The 16754-nt window shown below is 39.2% G+C and overlaps 2 protein-coding genes and 1 non-coding gene across 3 annotated transcripts; 1 reads left to right on the forward strand and 2 right to left on the reverse strand.

Moving 5' to 3' along the window:
* Nucleotides 1-95: 95 nt before the first annotated feature.
* LOC117547503 (matrix remodeling-associated protein 8-like) lies at nucleotides 96-11782 on the reverse strand. Its single transcript, XM_034218292.1, has 13 exons — nucleotides 11369-11782; nucleotides 10231-10290; nucleotides 9568-9594; nucleotides 9168-9473; nucleotides 7822-7923; nucleotides 7610-7743; nucleotides 7313-7492; nucleotides 6099-6240; nucleotides 1849-2007; nucleotides 1740-1764; nucleotides 1558-1652; nucleotides 1410-1481; nucleotides 96-1320 (listed from the first exon to the last, which is right to left on the reverse strand). Exons 2-13 carry the CDS (start codon nucleotides 10280-10282, stop codon nucleotides 1298-1300), a joined length of 1317 nt encoding a protein of 438 aa, XP_034074183.1. The 5' UTR covers nucleotides 10283-10290; nucleotides 11369-11782; the 3' UTR covers nucleotides 96-1297.
* trnae-uuc lies at nucleotides 11382-11453 on the reverse strand. The gene has a single exon. It is a non-coding gene; the product is annotated as a tRNA-Glu (tRNA).
* A 52-nt stretch (nucleotides 11783-11834) lies between the features above and the next one.
* On the forward strand, nucleotides 11835-16273 carry psma5 (proteasome 20S subunit alpha 5). The gene is made up of 10 exons (XM_034218293.1): nucleotides 11835-11936; nucleotides 12236-12286; nucleotides 12810-12876; nucleotides 13002-13128; nucleotides 14588-14655; nucleotides 14738-14845; nucleotides 15111-15169; nucleotides 15294-15396; nucleotides 15607-15693; nucleotides 15923-16273. Exons 2-10 carry the CDS (start codon nucleotides 12258-12260, stop codon nucleotides 15998-16000), a joined length of 726 nt encoding a protein of 241 aa, XP_034074184.1. The 5' UTR covers nucleotides 11835-11936; nucleotides 12236-12257; the 3' UTR covers nucleotides 16001-16273.
* Nucleotides 16274-16754: the final 481 nt, after the last annotated feature.

Here is a 16754-nt window from a genome sequence, read left to right on the forward strand (position 1 = left end):
TTTTCTCCAATTCTAAAGAAGGGGCTGAAATTCAGTTGTGGAACCACTAAGTATTACATTGCCCTTCATTTGACACAGTAAAACAAGCACAGATGTAAATAGTAAAAGAATGATGACTCCATTTATTGTGCATGCTGGCTCACTGTTATGAAATACTTGAATAGAGCAGAGCTTTTGTTAATATTATTAACACTGCTTTTCCTAACCCATTACCAAACGTCCATTGAACTCAAAGAGCCAAGTTAACTCCTTAAACCAATCATGAATACCCACATCATTTAAAATCAGCATCACACATTGAATTGTAAATACATGTAAAAAGTAACATTACGTAAAAAATACAATCTGAGCATCAGAACAAAACATTTTCTACATACACTGCTCATTGGTCAGTGAGCATAAAGCAGGAAGCAGGAGCTACACATAAAGTAGAGCTTCGGTGACGTATCAGTCCAGTCAGTTAAGCAAAGATGGATATGTGAGTAAAAATAGAAGAAAAACGGTATTTACTTACGCTTTAGGTATAATCATGGAAGCGGTATCAAATGAAAATGTACTCAATTAAAACTTTATTCAACCCTTAGATGCACGAGTGACTTGACCACACTCTTCCATAAGTGGGTCAAAAAGGACCCGTATTACAATAATGTGTTTTTATGCCATTTTTGTCATTTTGGTTAAGAAAAATCACTTGTATCATATTTAGAATTATATTTTGGTTCACATTTAATTATTTTACTATTTATAATTTTAGAAAAAAAAATTACATTTTGAAAAAAAAACGTTTCCCCATAGGAAATGCATATAAACTACAATTTCTTAAAATGTAAATAAAACATTTGAATGGCATGATATCCAAAACATGTTTTTTGAGGAATAGCTGGAATATGAAATGATAAAAAAAATGTAATTACAAAGACACTTCAAGAAAACCACCTCACCGGGTCAAAAAAGACCCACTTATGCATCTAAGGGTTAACGTGCGCTGTGCACACATTGCTACTTTAACACGGCACTGTTAACAAGTCCCCTCTAGGTAGCGCCAACGGTCCAAGTCCAGACTTGATCAAGTACAATGAAAGAAACGTAACACATTTTCCTTGGTCTCTAATACTTACAATTAAAACAACAAACGGCCTCAATGTGGTGTTTTTAACAAACATATTTTTCTACATTTCACAACATTGTGTCTCCTGCTGTCTTTGCCTGGACATAAGGCACGTGGATGTGTTTAATTTGGAGTGCAGCTTCCTGGACCAGCCAGTGACTCAAGTTTCGCCATCTATTTGTCTCTTCCTCACTTAGAGAATTTCTGCATCTCTGCAAAGAAGTGTAGAAAAATTCAAAGTTAAGGAAGATTGAAAATGAGACATTTGTTTTTCATTAATCTGACTTTGATTTTGTGTTACCTTTGTCAAGATCAATTACTTTAGGCTGAGTGCTAGTGTGGACCTTCTCTTTCAGCAGGTTGTTCTTGAAGTCTAAAATCACACATGAGAGTCAAAACACACACACTCCAGACAAAAGCCGCTTTCTTCATCTTTCCTTAATCCTTACCAAGTCGTTTCTCTCCTTCAGGCTCCAGACTGCTCACATTGCCATCAGCAATGTCCATCTCAAACTCTTCTGAGCTGCTCTCACTTCTGCTGGACCTATCACAGTATGATATAGACAATTGAGTGTGTTAAATCAAAAATGGTTAGACAGTCATTATGTGAGTGTGTTTTCTGAGTTCTCACCTCATAGATGGTTGAGGGTGAAACTCTGAAACCAAAGAAGATAAAATGAGATTTAGAAATGTTATTTCAATGTAAATCTACAGTCTCACTAAGATACAGCAGGTCATACCTTTGGTTTTACGTCTGCGTGTGATGAGGATGATGATGAGTATAATGAAGGCCAGGAGCAGGAAGGAGGTGAGGACGTAGCCCAGCGGCATCAGAAAGTGGTGTCTCTGGTCGGGCAGGATAACATTGATGACTCGCGGTGATTCAGCCTTAGTGGTGTCTGAGTAGTGCAGAGATCACAACAGTCACCATTTAGGGTTTACAAATGGTATAAACAACACCAGACTTTACATAGAACATAAATGAGTAACACAGAACTTCCATTTACCTTTCAATTATCTTTTACAGTCACAACAGTTACCATCTTATGTCAAGATGGTCAAGATGGCCCTATTGATACATTTCTAATTACTCTCATTTTCCTCAAGAACAACCATAATGCTTTAGCGTTGGAGTTAAAATGTCTCAACATCCTTTCGATGGGTTGTCATACAATTTGGCACACATTCATATCCTCCTTTGGATGAACTGAAACGACTTTGGTCATCCCTTGATCTAGCATCAGGTGTAAGATATTTGTTTATTGAGAGCTAATCAGATGCATGCTCATGTTTAGCTCCAGTGTTAAGAAGTATAGCCGCACATAGAAGCTAGCAATGATGTGAATAAGTACGTTTTTGTGATATAGTGGATTACTACAGGGCTAAATAAGTATTATATATTCAAGGAAATAATTTAAGGAAGAAATTGTGATTATTTTGTATGTATGAAATAAATAGCTGTTTGGTAATCATGACAGAACAACTGTCACTTAGTAGGCTATATCATAACCTCTTTTTTGCACACCAAAAGACTGGACTGTTGAATTTAAATTCATCTTGACTTTTTTCCCAAGGGAATATTCGGTTTAAGTTTAATGTGTGTTTGCAGTGGCACACTACATGTAATGCTAGGAGATTTCAAGCCCAACAAAGAAAAATGTCACTGTGTGCTGTGGCTGCATGTGTGTGATGCCACGTAACCTTTGTGATAGGTGATATGTGCGTTACTTCTGAGTGTTGAGATGCATGATGGGGTTGGGGGTTTAGGGGGCTGCTTTCAGTTTTGCTTTATTGAAAAAACTGCATGGCAAAAAGCAGCTGTGGACCTCAGACTCGACACATTTAAGCCAAAATGAGATCCAGACAGAAAGTCATGCTGTGATTTACTTTTCCTGGCAGTAAAACACAGAAAATAGAGGAGAGGAAGAGGAGTGAAGGAAGGACAGAGCAGAGTGGAACAGAGGAGAGCCAAGGGGGCGGAAACGGACAGCAAGATGTTTCTCCAGAGGTTTGCTTTGAAAAATTAAGCTAGAAAAGACCTTGATCCCAAAAACACAAATTTAACACGCTTTATACACGGCTGTTCTGCAAAGTACATGAAAACAAAATGTTCAAACTGTTAAGCCCCAAGGTCCCCGCCGGCGGGTACTTTTTTCTTTTTTTTTCACGACACTGTGTCTCAGGGGATCTTAATATTTAAGAACCTATTAATGTGTTATACCAGATTAACGGGAATAATCTCAGCTAACTGACGATACAAACCATTTTTACCAAAACAAAACACAAGTCTCATAAGAAGCATCTAAATGATCCCCTGAGCGAAAAATGCTAACGCGCTTTGGCACAGAACTCAAGATGAAAGATACCCTTATTACTTATCGTAGCTGCACATACAAGATATCCGATTAAAGCTGAGGTTCCACAGATTATTTAGGTATAGTATCATCACTGAGCGATCCGAACTCTTGACAGGGGAAGCAAACACAGACATCACAACACGTACCTTTACGGAGCTTTTACGGGAGATCGTCTCACGTAGCTGTCAATCTGATCAAAAGACTGGTTCAATGGCATTAAAACGGAAAAAAACCACGGCTGAATCGGTTAATCCATAGGTTGATAATGTTTCTGGGTAATCATTTTTTTTATTTATAATCCATAATTCAATTTTTATGTAAAAATCGGAGAGTAAAAGTTAGCTGCTAATGGTAGCCACCAGAGTTATCGCAGCTTCCGGTCTTGGCTAGTATGTGGAAGTCTCATACACACACATTACCAAATAAGGAGTATGTGGGAGTTCCCCTCGATTCCATTGGCTCTGACGGTTAGAAAGAGATGTCAATCAGCAAAATCGAGAGATATGGAAAATCCACCCAAATGACTCCAGAAGTGTTTTTTTGGTGCTAAATCTCTCTAAAAAGGTTTGCATCAATCTTGATACAGGGTACTTATTATATGTTGTAGTTTGGATTCCTAAAGCTTTTAGTCTACCATCCCATCATTCAAGGGTGGTTTTCACTATAAGTATTTCTTGTTTTTTGGACGGACACAATAATTTACATTTTTTTACTGTGTTCAATCTGAATTTATTTTAAAATAAAAACATCTATATTTATTCTGACACTTCTACATCCAACTCACAGATGTAACCTTACTTTGAGAAAAAAGATTATTAATGTAACCCTTTTAGAAGGGAAGATATGGTCATTTGTTCTGGGAATGTCATTTTCGAGGCTTACTACAAATCCCCTGATCCTTTTGTTTGGTTTAAAGCCATTAGACGCTGACTCGTGCTCGGATGTGAACATGTCTGTTTTTGTTTGGACTTGTTGCCCTGTCTACTCCTTGCTCAATCTCCACAGACAAATAACTCTGATGGGAGGGAGGGAGGGGTGACCTACATCTGCTCTCCACTATTTCATCAACAAAGTGTCCTTCAGTCTCTCTTTGTGTAGCTCCTTCTATCTACAAAACCTCATCCCTCTCTGGCTCAGTCTGTTTGGGTTGCCAGCTGCCGCCCAGATGAATCAAACTTCTTGTTCTGGTCCAAAAACTACAGAAAACAGTTATTTTTTATTAATAAAGAAAGGTGAAAAGATAGTGAGAAAAGAGATGAAAAAAAGAAGCGGGATGAAAATAAACAAGCTGAGCATGTGGGATCCTGGAAGCTAAAAGCGGACAGAAAGCTGGACAGAGGGAAGATTGAAACTGAGCCAAAGCCAACAAGGCAGCAGACAGTCAGAGAGGGCAACCAGGAGCAGATAAGAAGATAGAATACTGAAGTAGACTTAAGTAAATAAACTGCAAACACACTCTTACACTGGAGATACATCATGTATGCATCTTGTTTTTAACCAATAGAATGACTGCATCACTACAGCTCGGGAGTAAGTGAAGGATTAATTGTGTGGGACCTTCAGATACAGTCTTTACACTGTATCCGAGAGATTCCACCGAAATGAGATCAGAGATGGCACGCTATCACACACACACACACACACACACACACACACACACACACACACACACACACACACACACACACACACACACACACACACCACACACACACACACCACACACACACACACACACACACACACACACACACACACACACACACACACACCACACATACACACACACACACACACACACACACACACTTCACCACAGGCATTTCTCATTTCATTTCTAAACCCCTCTCAATGATTTTCCCACATTGATGCATCTGCCGTTATGGGCTTTGCTTCAGTAACCAACTGGAAACACAGACACACAAAAAACTCTCTCATTCTGCAAGAATTTGAGGTAAGAAGCTGGCATGCCAACGTGCCAATCCTCTCTTCTTCTCGCTTTCCTTTCTTCTTTCTGAAACGCACTCAGAGAACGGCAGGTCCAAGCACAGAGAAATGGGAACTTAACAATTCGGAAAGGAACAAGCCGGAAGGAAAATGGATAATGGAAAAAACAAACCACTCTGAGCAGCGAGAGAAAAGCAATAAAAGATGTCTGTTGAGTTGCAGTATAATATTGAAAAAGTGGAGAGCAGGGGTGAGAAGAAGGTGCGAGGCGATGAGGGAGTGTGAGTGGTTTCAGGGGCCTGGCGTCAGACAAGCTGACATTGCAAGATGGAAATCTCTCATGAAACAAACAGAAGAGTTCAGAAGAGAGGGCTTTTCTCCCCCTTCTCCTCTAATGTTTCTTTACTCTGAGGCTGCACATACATAGCAAGGATAAATGCAGACAAAACGAGAAAGCACAGAGGGGGAAGTGAGGGAAAGAACAGATGTGTTTCTTTATCCTAATTGTACACATGATAGTTCACATCCACTAAGTCATAAAACATCCCCTCGATTTAGGCACTTCTATGTGTGTGTGTGTGTGTGTGAGTGTGTGTGTGTGTGTGTGTGTGTGTGTGTGTGTGTGTGTGTGTGTGTGTGTGTGTGTGTGTGTGGTGTGTGTGTGTGTGTGTGTGTGTGTGTGTTACCTTTGTCTTCACTGGGTAGTGCTTTGGCTGGCAGGGTGGCCTGAATCACTGGTGCTTCCACTGTGACCTGAAACTCTCTTCTCTCGTGCAGACCACAGTAATGGTGGTGGAGATGGCAGGAATACATGCCCTGGTCTGTGGGCTGTTGAATACACATAGACAAAAACACATGCACACATATTATACTGAATGTGCCTTCATATAAAATAATATGTGATCCAAATGTTATCAACAACAACACCAGAATAGATTGTTTTGGATGTGCACACAATCAGAATTATTCTATCAAATCTGATTATATATAATAATAATTGTATGTAATAATATTTAAATCTGAAAAATAATTCATGTACGTGAACGTTTTCATGCAGCTCTTCACACACAGCATCCTGGAAAAGTTCTTCACATTGCCAGCATCTAAAGGGCAATGGAGTAAAACAAGCTTGTGTTGTGACAAACATGCTTTACAAATCTGCTCATCATTGAGTTAAGCAATCACTATTTAATGGTATCCATAAAAACTAAGAAATTATCTATTGCTGTCTTGCCAGGGTAAAAGTGTGTGTGTTACATAAGAGCTAATTATACATACTTTATGTCTTCAAACATGAAACAACAACAGACATGGTGTGACACTCAGCTGAGTGTTGCCTGAAGCTGACTGGAAAGCTGGTCTCGTCCACAGTGTGAGCCACACCGAGCCCATGTTCTGATCTATGAGCAATATCAGAAAACACCAGGACCCTGACAATCCAAAGACGTGACTGTCAACTTTTCTTTGCTATAATTACAAACGACACAAAGTGGACTGTTGGGAAGTACTTTTTGGCATATCTTAAATTGTTCGGTATGTTACTATTGTTATTGTCTTAAAGCATGAATGTAGTTGCTCAACGTACTGTTACTGCCTCATTTTCCCAACAGAGTTGTTAAGAGCTGAATTACTAATGGAGGTTCCATGTGTTGTGAAACACTGTTTACACACACACACACACACACACACACACACACACACACACACACACACACACACACACACACACACACACACACACACACACACACACACACACACACACACACACACACACACACACACACAGTAACACTACTCCAGTGGGAAGTGTACCTCTTGCCATATGATATTTCTTTACTGTATGTACTGAAACTAAAGGGCTCCTGTGTTTACTGTTAAAAACTCTCCTTTTACACACCCGCAGATTAGTTATGGAAAGGGAAAAGTCTCCCTCTGAGAATGCCTGACTGCTGATGTTCATCTTCCTCTGGAGGAATAGCGGTCCGTAATTGCGCTGCTCTCCAGAGGCGTACAGATCCACCAGGCGGTCGGCCCGGTCGTGGCGGACCCCTGGGGACTGACGGTCCCAGTGGACAACCTGGAGGCCACAGAGGTAAGAGAGGTTGCGTATTTTACGAAATACCACATGATCCCTTTATATTAAAAGTAAATCTAGAATGAGACTGATACAAACAAACTCATGCACTTCACTCACCTGCTGGTCCTCCTCCTCATCACTCCAGTCTGTCCACACATTGCGGCGGTTGATGCACGGCAGCACCGCGGTATTGCCGAGCAGCACCACATACACCGCCTTGTGTCCATCCCAGAAACGCTGCTCTTTACGACCTTTATGTGCAACAAAAGACAAACTGAGTCAGCTTTGAGTCTGCAGCATTGAAGATTGAAGTGCTGCGTGATACTCACGTGATTTGGTGACGTTAAGCTGCACCATGATTGTCTCGTACAGGTGGCAGTAGAGATGGTGGAGGTTGCAGGAGTACAGACCTCTGTCATTCATCGTCACGTCTATGGATGCAAAAACACAGAATATATTTGTTATGTATTTACTTACTGTAAAATACTAGAAAACGCCATTCTGTAGTTCATGAGTTCATGAATCTTGTATGCTTTGCATTGCATCCAATTTCTCTTTCAGCTGCTTGAAAATAAATGGCAGAAGTACAAGAAGCAAGCACAGATGTTAAGAAAATAATCACTAAACAAGCAACTCAGTTTTGCTGTATGTGGACGTTGCAATGTTCCCTCAAGCATTTGAGTGCAATTTTCAAAAACAGCAGGTTTCTGCCACATGTTTTATGACACAAAGACCACCTCTGCTAACCACACAGAAATAAACAATTGTTTTTGTAAAATGAGTGTTAAGACAAGATTTCAAACTAAGATTTCCAACTAAAAATCTCCTGAGATGGGATGCATCAGGATCTGATTAACAACTTCTGCTGAAAACTTAACTGACTTATTTCTCTATTGGGAAATGTAACTTTAACAAACAAATACATAAATTAAGACAATTTTATGGTCGAATATGAATAACATGTCTAAATAATTATTTTCTAGTATTTCACCTTTTTCCCTACTGGTTTGAACCAAAATTGATGGCAGACTTGAGGGTAAGTGTACATTGACCCTAAATCTGGGTGTATTTAGTCCACTTAACCCTTTGATGCACGAGTGACTGGACCCTACACTCTTCCATAAGTGGGTCAAAAAGGACCCGTATTAGAATAATGTGTTTTGATGCCATTTTGGTTAAGAAAGATCCCTTGTATAATATTTAGTATTATATTTTGGTTCACACTAGAAATATTTTATATTTAATTTTTCACTATTTATAATTTTAGAAAAAAAAATTACATTTTGAAAAAAAACGTTTCCCCATAGGATTCCATAGAAAATGCATACGGGTCATTTTTTACCCACTTATGGAAGCTTGGGGTAATACAAAAACTACAATTTCTTAAAATTTAAATTTAAAATTAGAATGGCATGATATCCAAAACATGTTTTTTGAGGAATAGCTGGAATATGAAATGATAAAAAAATGTAATTACAAAGATACTTCAAGAAAACCACCTCACCGGGTCAAAAAATACCCACTTATGCATCTAAGGGTTAAGAGAGCAGTTGTGTTTATGACTTGTGACATTAAAGTTGAGCTGAAATGAATCAGACCGACAAAGTAATAATGACCGTCACATGGTGAGACCAATTCTCCAGCAGCTACAGACATGAGAGTGAAAGAGAGTGACCTTTGATGACCAGGGAGAAGTTCCCATCCCTGAAGGCTCTGTGGCTGAGGCCCACCCGGCCCTGGTTGTAGGAGTTGTAGATCCTCTGTTCCCCCGCAGAGTACATGTCCAGCACCCTCTCCATGGCGTAGTCTGGCCGGGCCCGGTACATGTCCCAGTGCACCACCCTCTGCCTGTCCTTCAGCTGGTCTCTGGTCCACACCATGCGGCCGCTCACACACTGTAGCAGCACTTTGGACCCAGCGGGGGCGCTCACATTGTACCCTGCCACCACCACACTGCTGCTGCTGCCAGACTGACCTGACACTAGAGAGAGAGAGAGGGGGGGGGTGTTTACACACTAAGTCCCTGAATACAAATGCATTATATGAATCTCAACTGCACACACAGAAACACATACCTGCAGTGAAGAGGCAGGCAACAGGGACTGAAATAGAAACAGAGGTAGTGAACGTACAAATGAACAGACGATGCCAGACTGCCACTGCATATTGTGTTAAAATGTTAAACTCTTGCATGTTGAAAGGCTTTCTTAATGCAGACTCAACTCATGGTGGTTCAATTAATGAAATCATTCAGGGTCTGCACATGAGATCAAGTGCCAATCAACTGAGGCTTAAAAAAACCGAAATATACCTTAATGAAAACAATAGTTCAAAGCACTCTTGAAGCTTATGATTATAATGTGCAGTAGACTAAAAGTGTTTTTGGACCCCGAGTCAGTAAAACTCATCTGACAGGAATGTGCTTGAAGCAGGAGGTGGACAGAAGGAAATCATCAGGTCAGGGCTGGCTTTCCTATTCATCTCAAACTACTCAAAATATTCTGTTTCTAAAGGTCAACCAATGATGTGTTTTCTTGGTTTTTCTTGGTGATTTCAAAGTCTTTAAATATGCAGCATGGAAGAAAATATGGGGAAAAAACAAAACACTCTAAATGTAATCCATTCAAGTACTGGCAACCATTTAAAAACAATAATGACAAGTTTAGAATGCATACTCTTGGATGCACACAACTGGGACGTAAAACAATGCTATACTCTCCAAACTCTAGTTTACTTACTGTGGATCAAGAGGAGAGCCTGAAAAATGATGTCCTCCCTCTCGGGCTTCATGTTGACTGCTGTAATGGTGTAGAGAAATGTTATGGATGTGCACCTGGCAGGCGAGCCTGAGGGTAAGCAAACATGCAACCTGTATCCATCCGCAGCAGCAGCAGCAGCAGCAGGGCTTGAGGCTTGAGCAGATTTCAGTGTTTGAACAAGAACCAGACAGCACCGCGTTTAGACTTCCACACAGAACCAAAACAAGACCAAACTCAACTGATCCCACCCGGGAAATGAAACCCGACACCGGCCTGCATGTACATCCCCTCGCCTCACAGAATTTCATTTACAAAAGTAACTCAAACATATAGTCTAGATTTATGAGCAAGAACTTCAAATAATGCCAGAAAATACTTAGTTATTGTAAATGTCAGTTCTCTGTATTTTCGAAGTATAATTATACATATTATATTTATTATTATTTGTTATTATAATAATGATAATAATTTGTTATTATTAGTATATACTGGGCTATTAAAGTATTTAAACAAAAATAAGTATTTCACCAATGCTTGATCTCTTTAGTAACAATAATAGTGCTGGACAAATCGTCATCAGTAAATCAATCCTCACCACAAATAAACTAATATAGGCCCTTTTGTAGTCCTTCATATCACATTCAGTGTATATCGCAATAGTAAACCTGTTTCTCTAGTTAAGTAGCTCAATGTCCCACTTAATCCACAATAGACTGTAGAGTTTTCACTGCCTTGTTCAGCTCAAAGACGACCCTTAGTGGCTGATGGTATGCTATAACTACACAGGTACTGTATATCATCGAAGGGTATCCTTGTAACAATATTGCAAGGTGTATTACTATTGAGGACAGAACTGTATTTATTTCCACATGTATTTCTACATTTATGTATTAGTATATTAATGTATTCATTTATTCATTTATTTCCGTGTTTATTTTTACATTTGTTTATTATTTATTTATGCTTCTGTCATGTTCTGTCCTCCATATATTTCTGAATCAATTAGATAAGGAATGTGGGCAGTGGAACTTACTGAACTGTACTTACTGAATCTACATTAGAATTGACCGTCTTGTGATGAAGAGTTGACTTTGTTCAATGTTCGAGTTGTTCTTACCTTAAAATGGTAGTTCCCATACCGGGAGTCGAACCCGGGCCGCCTGGGTGAAAACCAGGAATCCTAACCGCTAGACCATATGGGACTGGTGCTTGATGAGAAGGCCGTGTACTTAAAAAAATTACCCACTATAACGACAACAACCAATAATATCATGATATGGCTTGTATCAATGGAGGTAAGCGTTTATTCAGATTTTCTGTTGATTATTTAATTCTGCTCTAGATTCATTTCAAGAGAAAAAACAAGACCATACTTTTTAAATCTGAGTTTATATTAAGGGCAGTGGTGAGGTTTTTATAACGTGCCCTATTTTGCAAAATGTAAATTGATCACATGTTTTAGTTAATATCGGTATCAATTTATTGTATATCAGACAATATACCCTCGACTTCTTGCTGAAAAGCAGATATTTAACCTCATGTTGTGATTACCAAGGATATTCAGAGACAGCGCTGCACACGCGGAACTTTCGTTTCAGATTTGTTGACATCCGGCGCGTTTGGATGTTACACCTCAGACGCTTCCCCTGAAACAAGCGAACTCATTCAAGGGTTTGTTACTGGAGGTAAATTAGTCTAACAAGTGCACTTATTTAAAAGGATGTCGCTAAATTGTCAATATATGTTCTTTTAAATGTTATTATAATCTCCGCAAATCGAGGTTAGACTTAAATAAGCAGTTTCTGCGCAGTTTGAGTGATTAGCTGCGTCAGTTAGCTAGCATGCTTGCTCGGTATCGCAGCTAACTTTAGGCTAGCTATCACACAGTGTCACGGCAAACTCGGAGCAAGGAATTGTCCTGACCTTTTATCACTACTTTTTATATTGCTGGACTCTCACATAGTACCCTCTTCTCTTTTTGCAGGTCCTGTGCTAAACATTGAACCATGTTTTTGACAAGATCGGAGTATGACAGGTAGGTGCAACACAAATTGCTTTGTCATTAATTGAGCGCTTATGTGTGAACAAGGAAACTTATGAGTGCATAATTCTGCTAAGAGATGTTTTGACAGGCAATTGTTGATGTGTAGTGCACCAGGAAATCTGGACATGCTTATTTTTCATCCACTTGTTTTAACGAGGTAGCTGTTTGTTGCAGGTAGTGAGCTAACCTTAGCAGCTAGCTAGTCACTTCGCAACAAGTTCTCTTTCACTTTCGGTATACCATTTCTTTAAAAAAATCATTGTATTCAACCAGTAAATCCCAATTAAGATTCAAAGGCTGTGTTAAACAGTATTATAGTCAAGATGGGCAACTTTAACGCTTAATCTTCAGCAATGGAGCCTCTAAACACTAACCACAACATAATGCTAAATAACGGTATATGTCTTTGTTGGCAGCACAAGTTGGTTTCTACCAATGTCGAACTGATAACCATTATTACTAATAATACTAATTATAAAAATATTACAAATGTTAATTTATATCTGTCTTACAGAGGTGTGAACACATTCTCTCCTGAAGGAAGATTGTTCCAGGTTGAATATGCCATAGAAGCCATAAAGGTGAGTATTGCATGCTGAATCACTTTAGGTGGCTTATATACTTTTCTGTGTGCTTTTGGTGCTTAACTTGAAAACAAATGTCACATCCAACAATCCTAAGTGTCTGGTCTGCCTTGCTTTCCCAGTTGGGCTCTACAGCCATTGGTATCCAGACATCAGAGGGGGTGTGTCTGGCTGTGGAGAAGAGGATCACCTCTCCGCTGATGGAGCCGAACAGCATTGAAAAGATTGTGGAGATTGATACTCACATCGGTAAGACAGTCAGACACAGATTTACTAAACCTCAGACCTGAATGCTGAGTGAACTGCCTGAGTGTACTGCATGTTAACGTCAGACTGTCATTTGCTCTTCCCTATAATCATGAAGTAGACAAGCAGCCATGTTGGGCTAACAATCTCTACTTTCAATTATACTGCATTTTTATAGTGTGTTTAATACATTTGAAATGCATGTTACATAAAGTGGAATGAGCTCTGAAAGGTTGGGGCACATTTTAAATGGACTAAAATCAAACTAAGTCAAACCACAGATTTGCACTTTGTATTAAAACATAATTTTTTTACGAATATGTTTGTGAGATCCAAACAATGCAAACATTTCAAAAATATTGATACTTTAAATACAATGTGCATCTTTTGTTTGATTATTGCCTTATGTTTAGGTAACGCCAGAGTTCCCGTTAGCCGGTAATTACCGGACTACGACCGGTAAAATATGCTGAAGACCGGCAAATCTAAATCTCTCCGGTCAAAGTGTCCGGTCAAAATAATTTCCCCTTAGCGCAATACCGCATACTGATGCGCCACTTATGTGACAGACAAAAGAGTATGTGACAGACAAGAATAGTCCATTCTAATGTCTAACACGTAATGTGGAGAAAGAGATGTTCTGTATGGGTTGATTGTGCGTTGATCTGTTGGTAATGCCTCAGGGTTCCGGTCGACATGTAAACAAATGCATAATGCTGTGCTATACTTTGTGGCCTCACCCGGTTGCATAGCGACACTTATTGTTTAGGTGTCTTTTAATAAGCAGGTAGTCCTATCATTAGCTAGAACTAGCTATATCTGATCGATATGGACATAAACGCGAGTAAAGTCTAATCTGACGGGAGAGAGAGATCAGCTGCTGCTGACGAGTCGACACGCAGCTCTGCATGATCACATGCAGCGGTGAGCGGACAAAACACACTTCAGGTTAGAATATCACACGTAGCTATTTTAATGACCTCTCAAACTACCTAAACTAGTTATAGATATGTTTAGTTTTTACTGTCGGGTCACTACTATTACTGATCCGCGAGCTGCATGATACTGACGGGCTGTCAGGAGAGAGAGAGCGCTCCGTTTATTATTCCCGTGTTATTGTAAATTACTGTTCACTTTTGAATAATGTAGTTAATCTACTATTATTAGTTTGTTTAAAATCGAATCATATTAATTTGTTTTAAAGCTCAATAAATAACAAAGAAGACCTTTGACCGGCACTTTTCAAATTTTGTCCGGAAGATTTAAACTCTAACGGACATGTTGACCGGCGAAAAAATATTCTAACGGGAACTCTGGGTAACGCATCTTTTATTTTGCATAATGTTATTCCCTTAGAAAACAGGGAATAACGTTACTTTTCTCCGTGTTTGATCATGTTGCTTTAGGCTTAAAGATAAACAGGACTGGCAGTTCATTCATTTACTTTCTTTCTTCCTAAAAGGTTGTGCCATGAGTGGCTTGATAGCTGATGCCAAGACTCTTATTGACAAAGCAAGAGTGGAAACACAGGTATGACGAACACTGAATTATAAGCAGTTTACTGACTTTGTGTTTGAACTATGAAATAATCTGTGTATATCTTCTTCCACAGAACCACTGGTTCACTTACAATGAGACGATGACAGTGGAGAGTGTGACTCAGGCCGTGTCCAACCTGGCGCTGCAGTTCGGAGAGGAGGACGCTGATCCCGGTGCCATGGTCAGTCACACATTTACAAATCATGGAGGCAAACTATTTAAACAATATGTTGTATTTAAAACTTTGCAGGCATAATAAATAGATAAACTTAAAGTAACAAGAGTTAACCTATTGCGCTATTTTTGTGTGTGAAAATTCTCATCTACTCAAACTTTAATCTAATCATGTTTTGTTTTTCTACGGCTTAATGTTTGGTGGTATTCTAGTAAACTAGCGTAACGTGTTCTTCTCTCTCTGCTCTGTATCTCTATGCCATCATCTACAGAGTCGACCATTCGGCGTAGCACTTCTGTTCGGAGGATTTGATGAGAAAGGACCCCAGCTGTACGTATACATTACTATTTGTGCATTTTGCTTTAGACTCAGCAGAAACATGGTCACTTTTAGTTGTTACTTCACAGATTAGTTACTTCACAGATTCTTAAGTGTTGTTTGTTTATGAATGAAGGTACCACATGGACCCATCAGGAACCTTTGTGCAGTGCGATGCTCGGGCCATCGGCTCAGCGTCTGAAGGAGCACAGAGCTCTCTGCAAGAGATCTACCACAAGGTACTGACCAATGCTTGTTTATGTTGAGACGGCATAAATATTATTTTGATATACTTCTTTCTTCTGGGTGACTTGGAAACTTGCCTAAACATTTTTTTATTGAAATATAGAACTTTTCTGAATTTCATACAGGCACAAGTTGTTTAAAAGGAAATTAATTAAATTATTAATGGGTTGTATCTTTTCTTTTTGTCCCTGGCCAACTGACAGTCCATGACATTGAAAGACGCCATCAAGTCATCCCTCACTATTCTGAAGCAGGTGATGGAGGAGAAGCTCAACGCCACCAACATTGAGGTCAGTTCTTAATTTCTCTCTAAGTTCTTAACAATCGATTTTAATTTGACATGGTGCTTAAAAGTTGGGTTTAAAAATGTGTAGTTGAAACCGCATTACCAATGCCCTTTTCAATAATTGTTTTGTTTGAAAAATGAAATGCTGAGCAGTGCTAAGTTTGTAGAGGACAGTGAGTGTGTCAATCCTGAAGTTTAAATGCAGGCTTTTTTTTTCTGTGTCTCTCCTGTAGCTCGCAATAGTAGAGCCCGGGAAGACCTTCCACATGTTTTCCAAAGAGGAGCTGGAAGATGTTATCAAGGATATCTAGAGCAGAAACACTTGAAAGTCCTGGTTGGAGATCTGGGCAGGAGAGGAGAGGAACACCTGGGCTGAATGTCACAACACAACCACAACTTTCCATCAGCACATTCTCCTTACTGCATTCAGGTTATTTTTGGATTGCATAAGAAGTTTCTCTTTGTAACGTGCTAATTAACTTGTCTCTCAGTATCTGAACAACTCTGTACAGCAGTCTGACCAGCGCTTACAACTGAGCGGCAGGGAAACAGTTAGGGCGGGGGGGGGGGGTATTTTTTTGTTACAAATCAGTACAATAAAACTGTTGTATTCGGAAAGTTGTCCGACTCTTTTTGTGTTTTGCTCGTGTTCTTGTTTTTATGTCATGGTTCCTCTCGACTAAGTATTGTTCTTTGTAAAACATCACATTACAGTTAACATAAACAGGTATTTGGTTGCAACAGTGAGTTCTGGATGTTTGTTTACTAACAAAAAAGCTTTTTGAATCAGTTATTTTCAGTAAAAAAATATTGTAGGGGTTTAAGAAGCTCACGTAAGTGTAAATTACCCATATCCCGTGGTTACCCATCACGATGTTAAGAAAGTGAAAAACGGCCTCCATTAAAAGTTAAAAAGAAAATATATGTGTATATATATATATATATGAGTTGATGAAGCAATTTTTTTCTTTAATTTTAGTATATTTCACTAGCTCCTTAATTTTCCTTTTTGGACGATCGTGTATTTATCCTCTGAAAACGTTTACATTAATTTATTAATGTTTA

This window comes from Gymnodraco acuticeps, unplaced genomic scaffold (genome assembly GCF_902827175.1).
Source record: "Gymnodraco acuticeps unplaced genomic scaffold, fGymAcu1.1, whole genome shotgun sequence".
Lineage (NCBI taxonomy): Eukaryota > Metazoa > Chordata > Actinopteri > Perciformes > Bathydraconidae > Gymnodraco > Gymnodraco acuticeps.

Coding starts and splice junctions, on each gene's coding strand:
- psma5 (XM_034218293.1), top strand. CDS start 12,258: ATGTTTTTGACAAGATCGGAGTATGACAG. Junction 14,656..14,737: donor AAGCAAGAGTGGAAACACAG/GTATGACGAACA, acceptor CTTCTTCCACAG/AACCACTGGTTCACTTACAA. Junction 15,694..15,922: donor TCAACGCCACCAACATTGAG/GTCAGTTCTTAA, acceptor TCTCTCCTGTAG/CTCGCAATAGTAGAGCCCGG.
- LOC117547503 (XM_034218292.1), bottom strand. CDS start 10,282: ATGAAGCCCGAGAGGGAGGACATCATTTTTCAGGCTCTCCTCTTGATC. Junction 6,241..7,312: donor TTTCCATAACTAATCTGCGG/GTGTGTAAAAGG, acceptor TGTATTCAACAG/CCCACAGACCAGGGCATGTA. Junction 2,008..6,098: donor ACTACCCAGTGAAGACAAAG/GTAACACACACA, acceptor TGCACTACTCAG/ACACCACTAAGGCTGAATCA.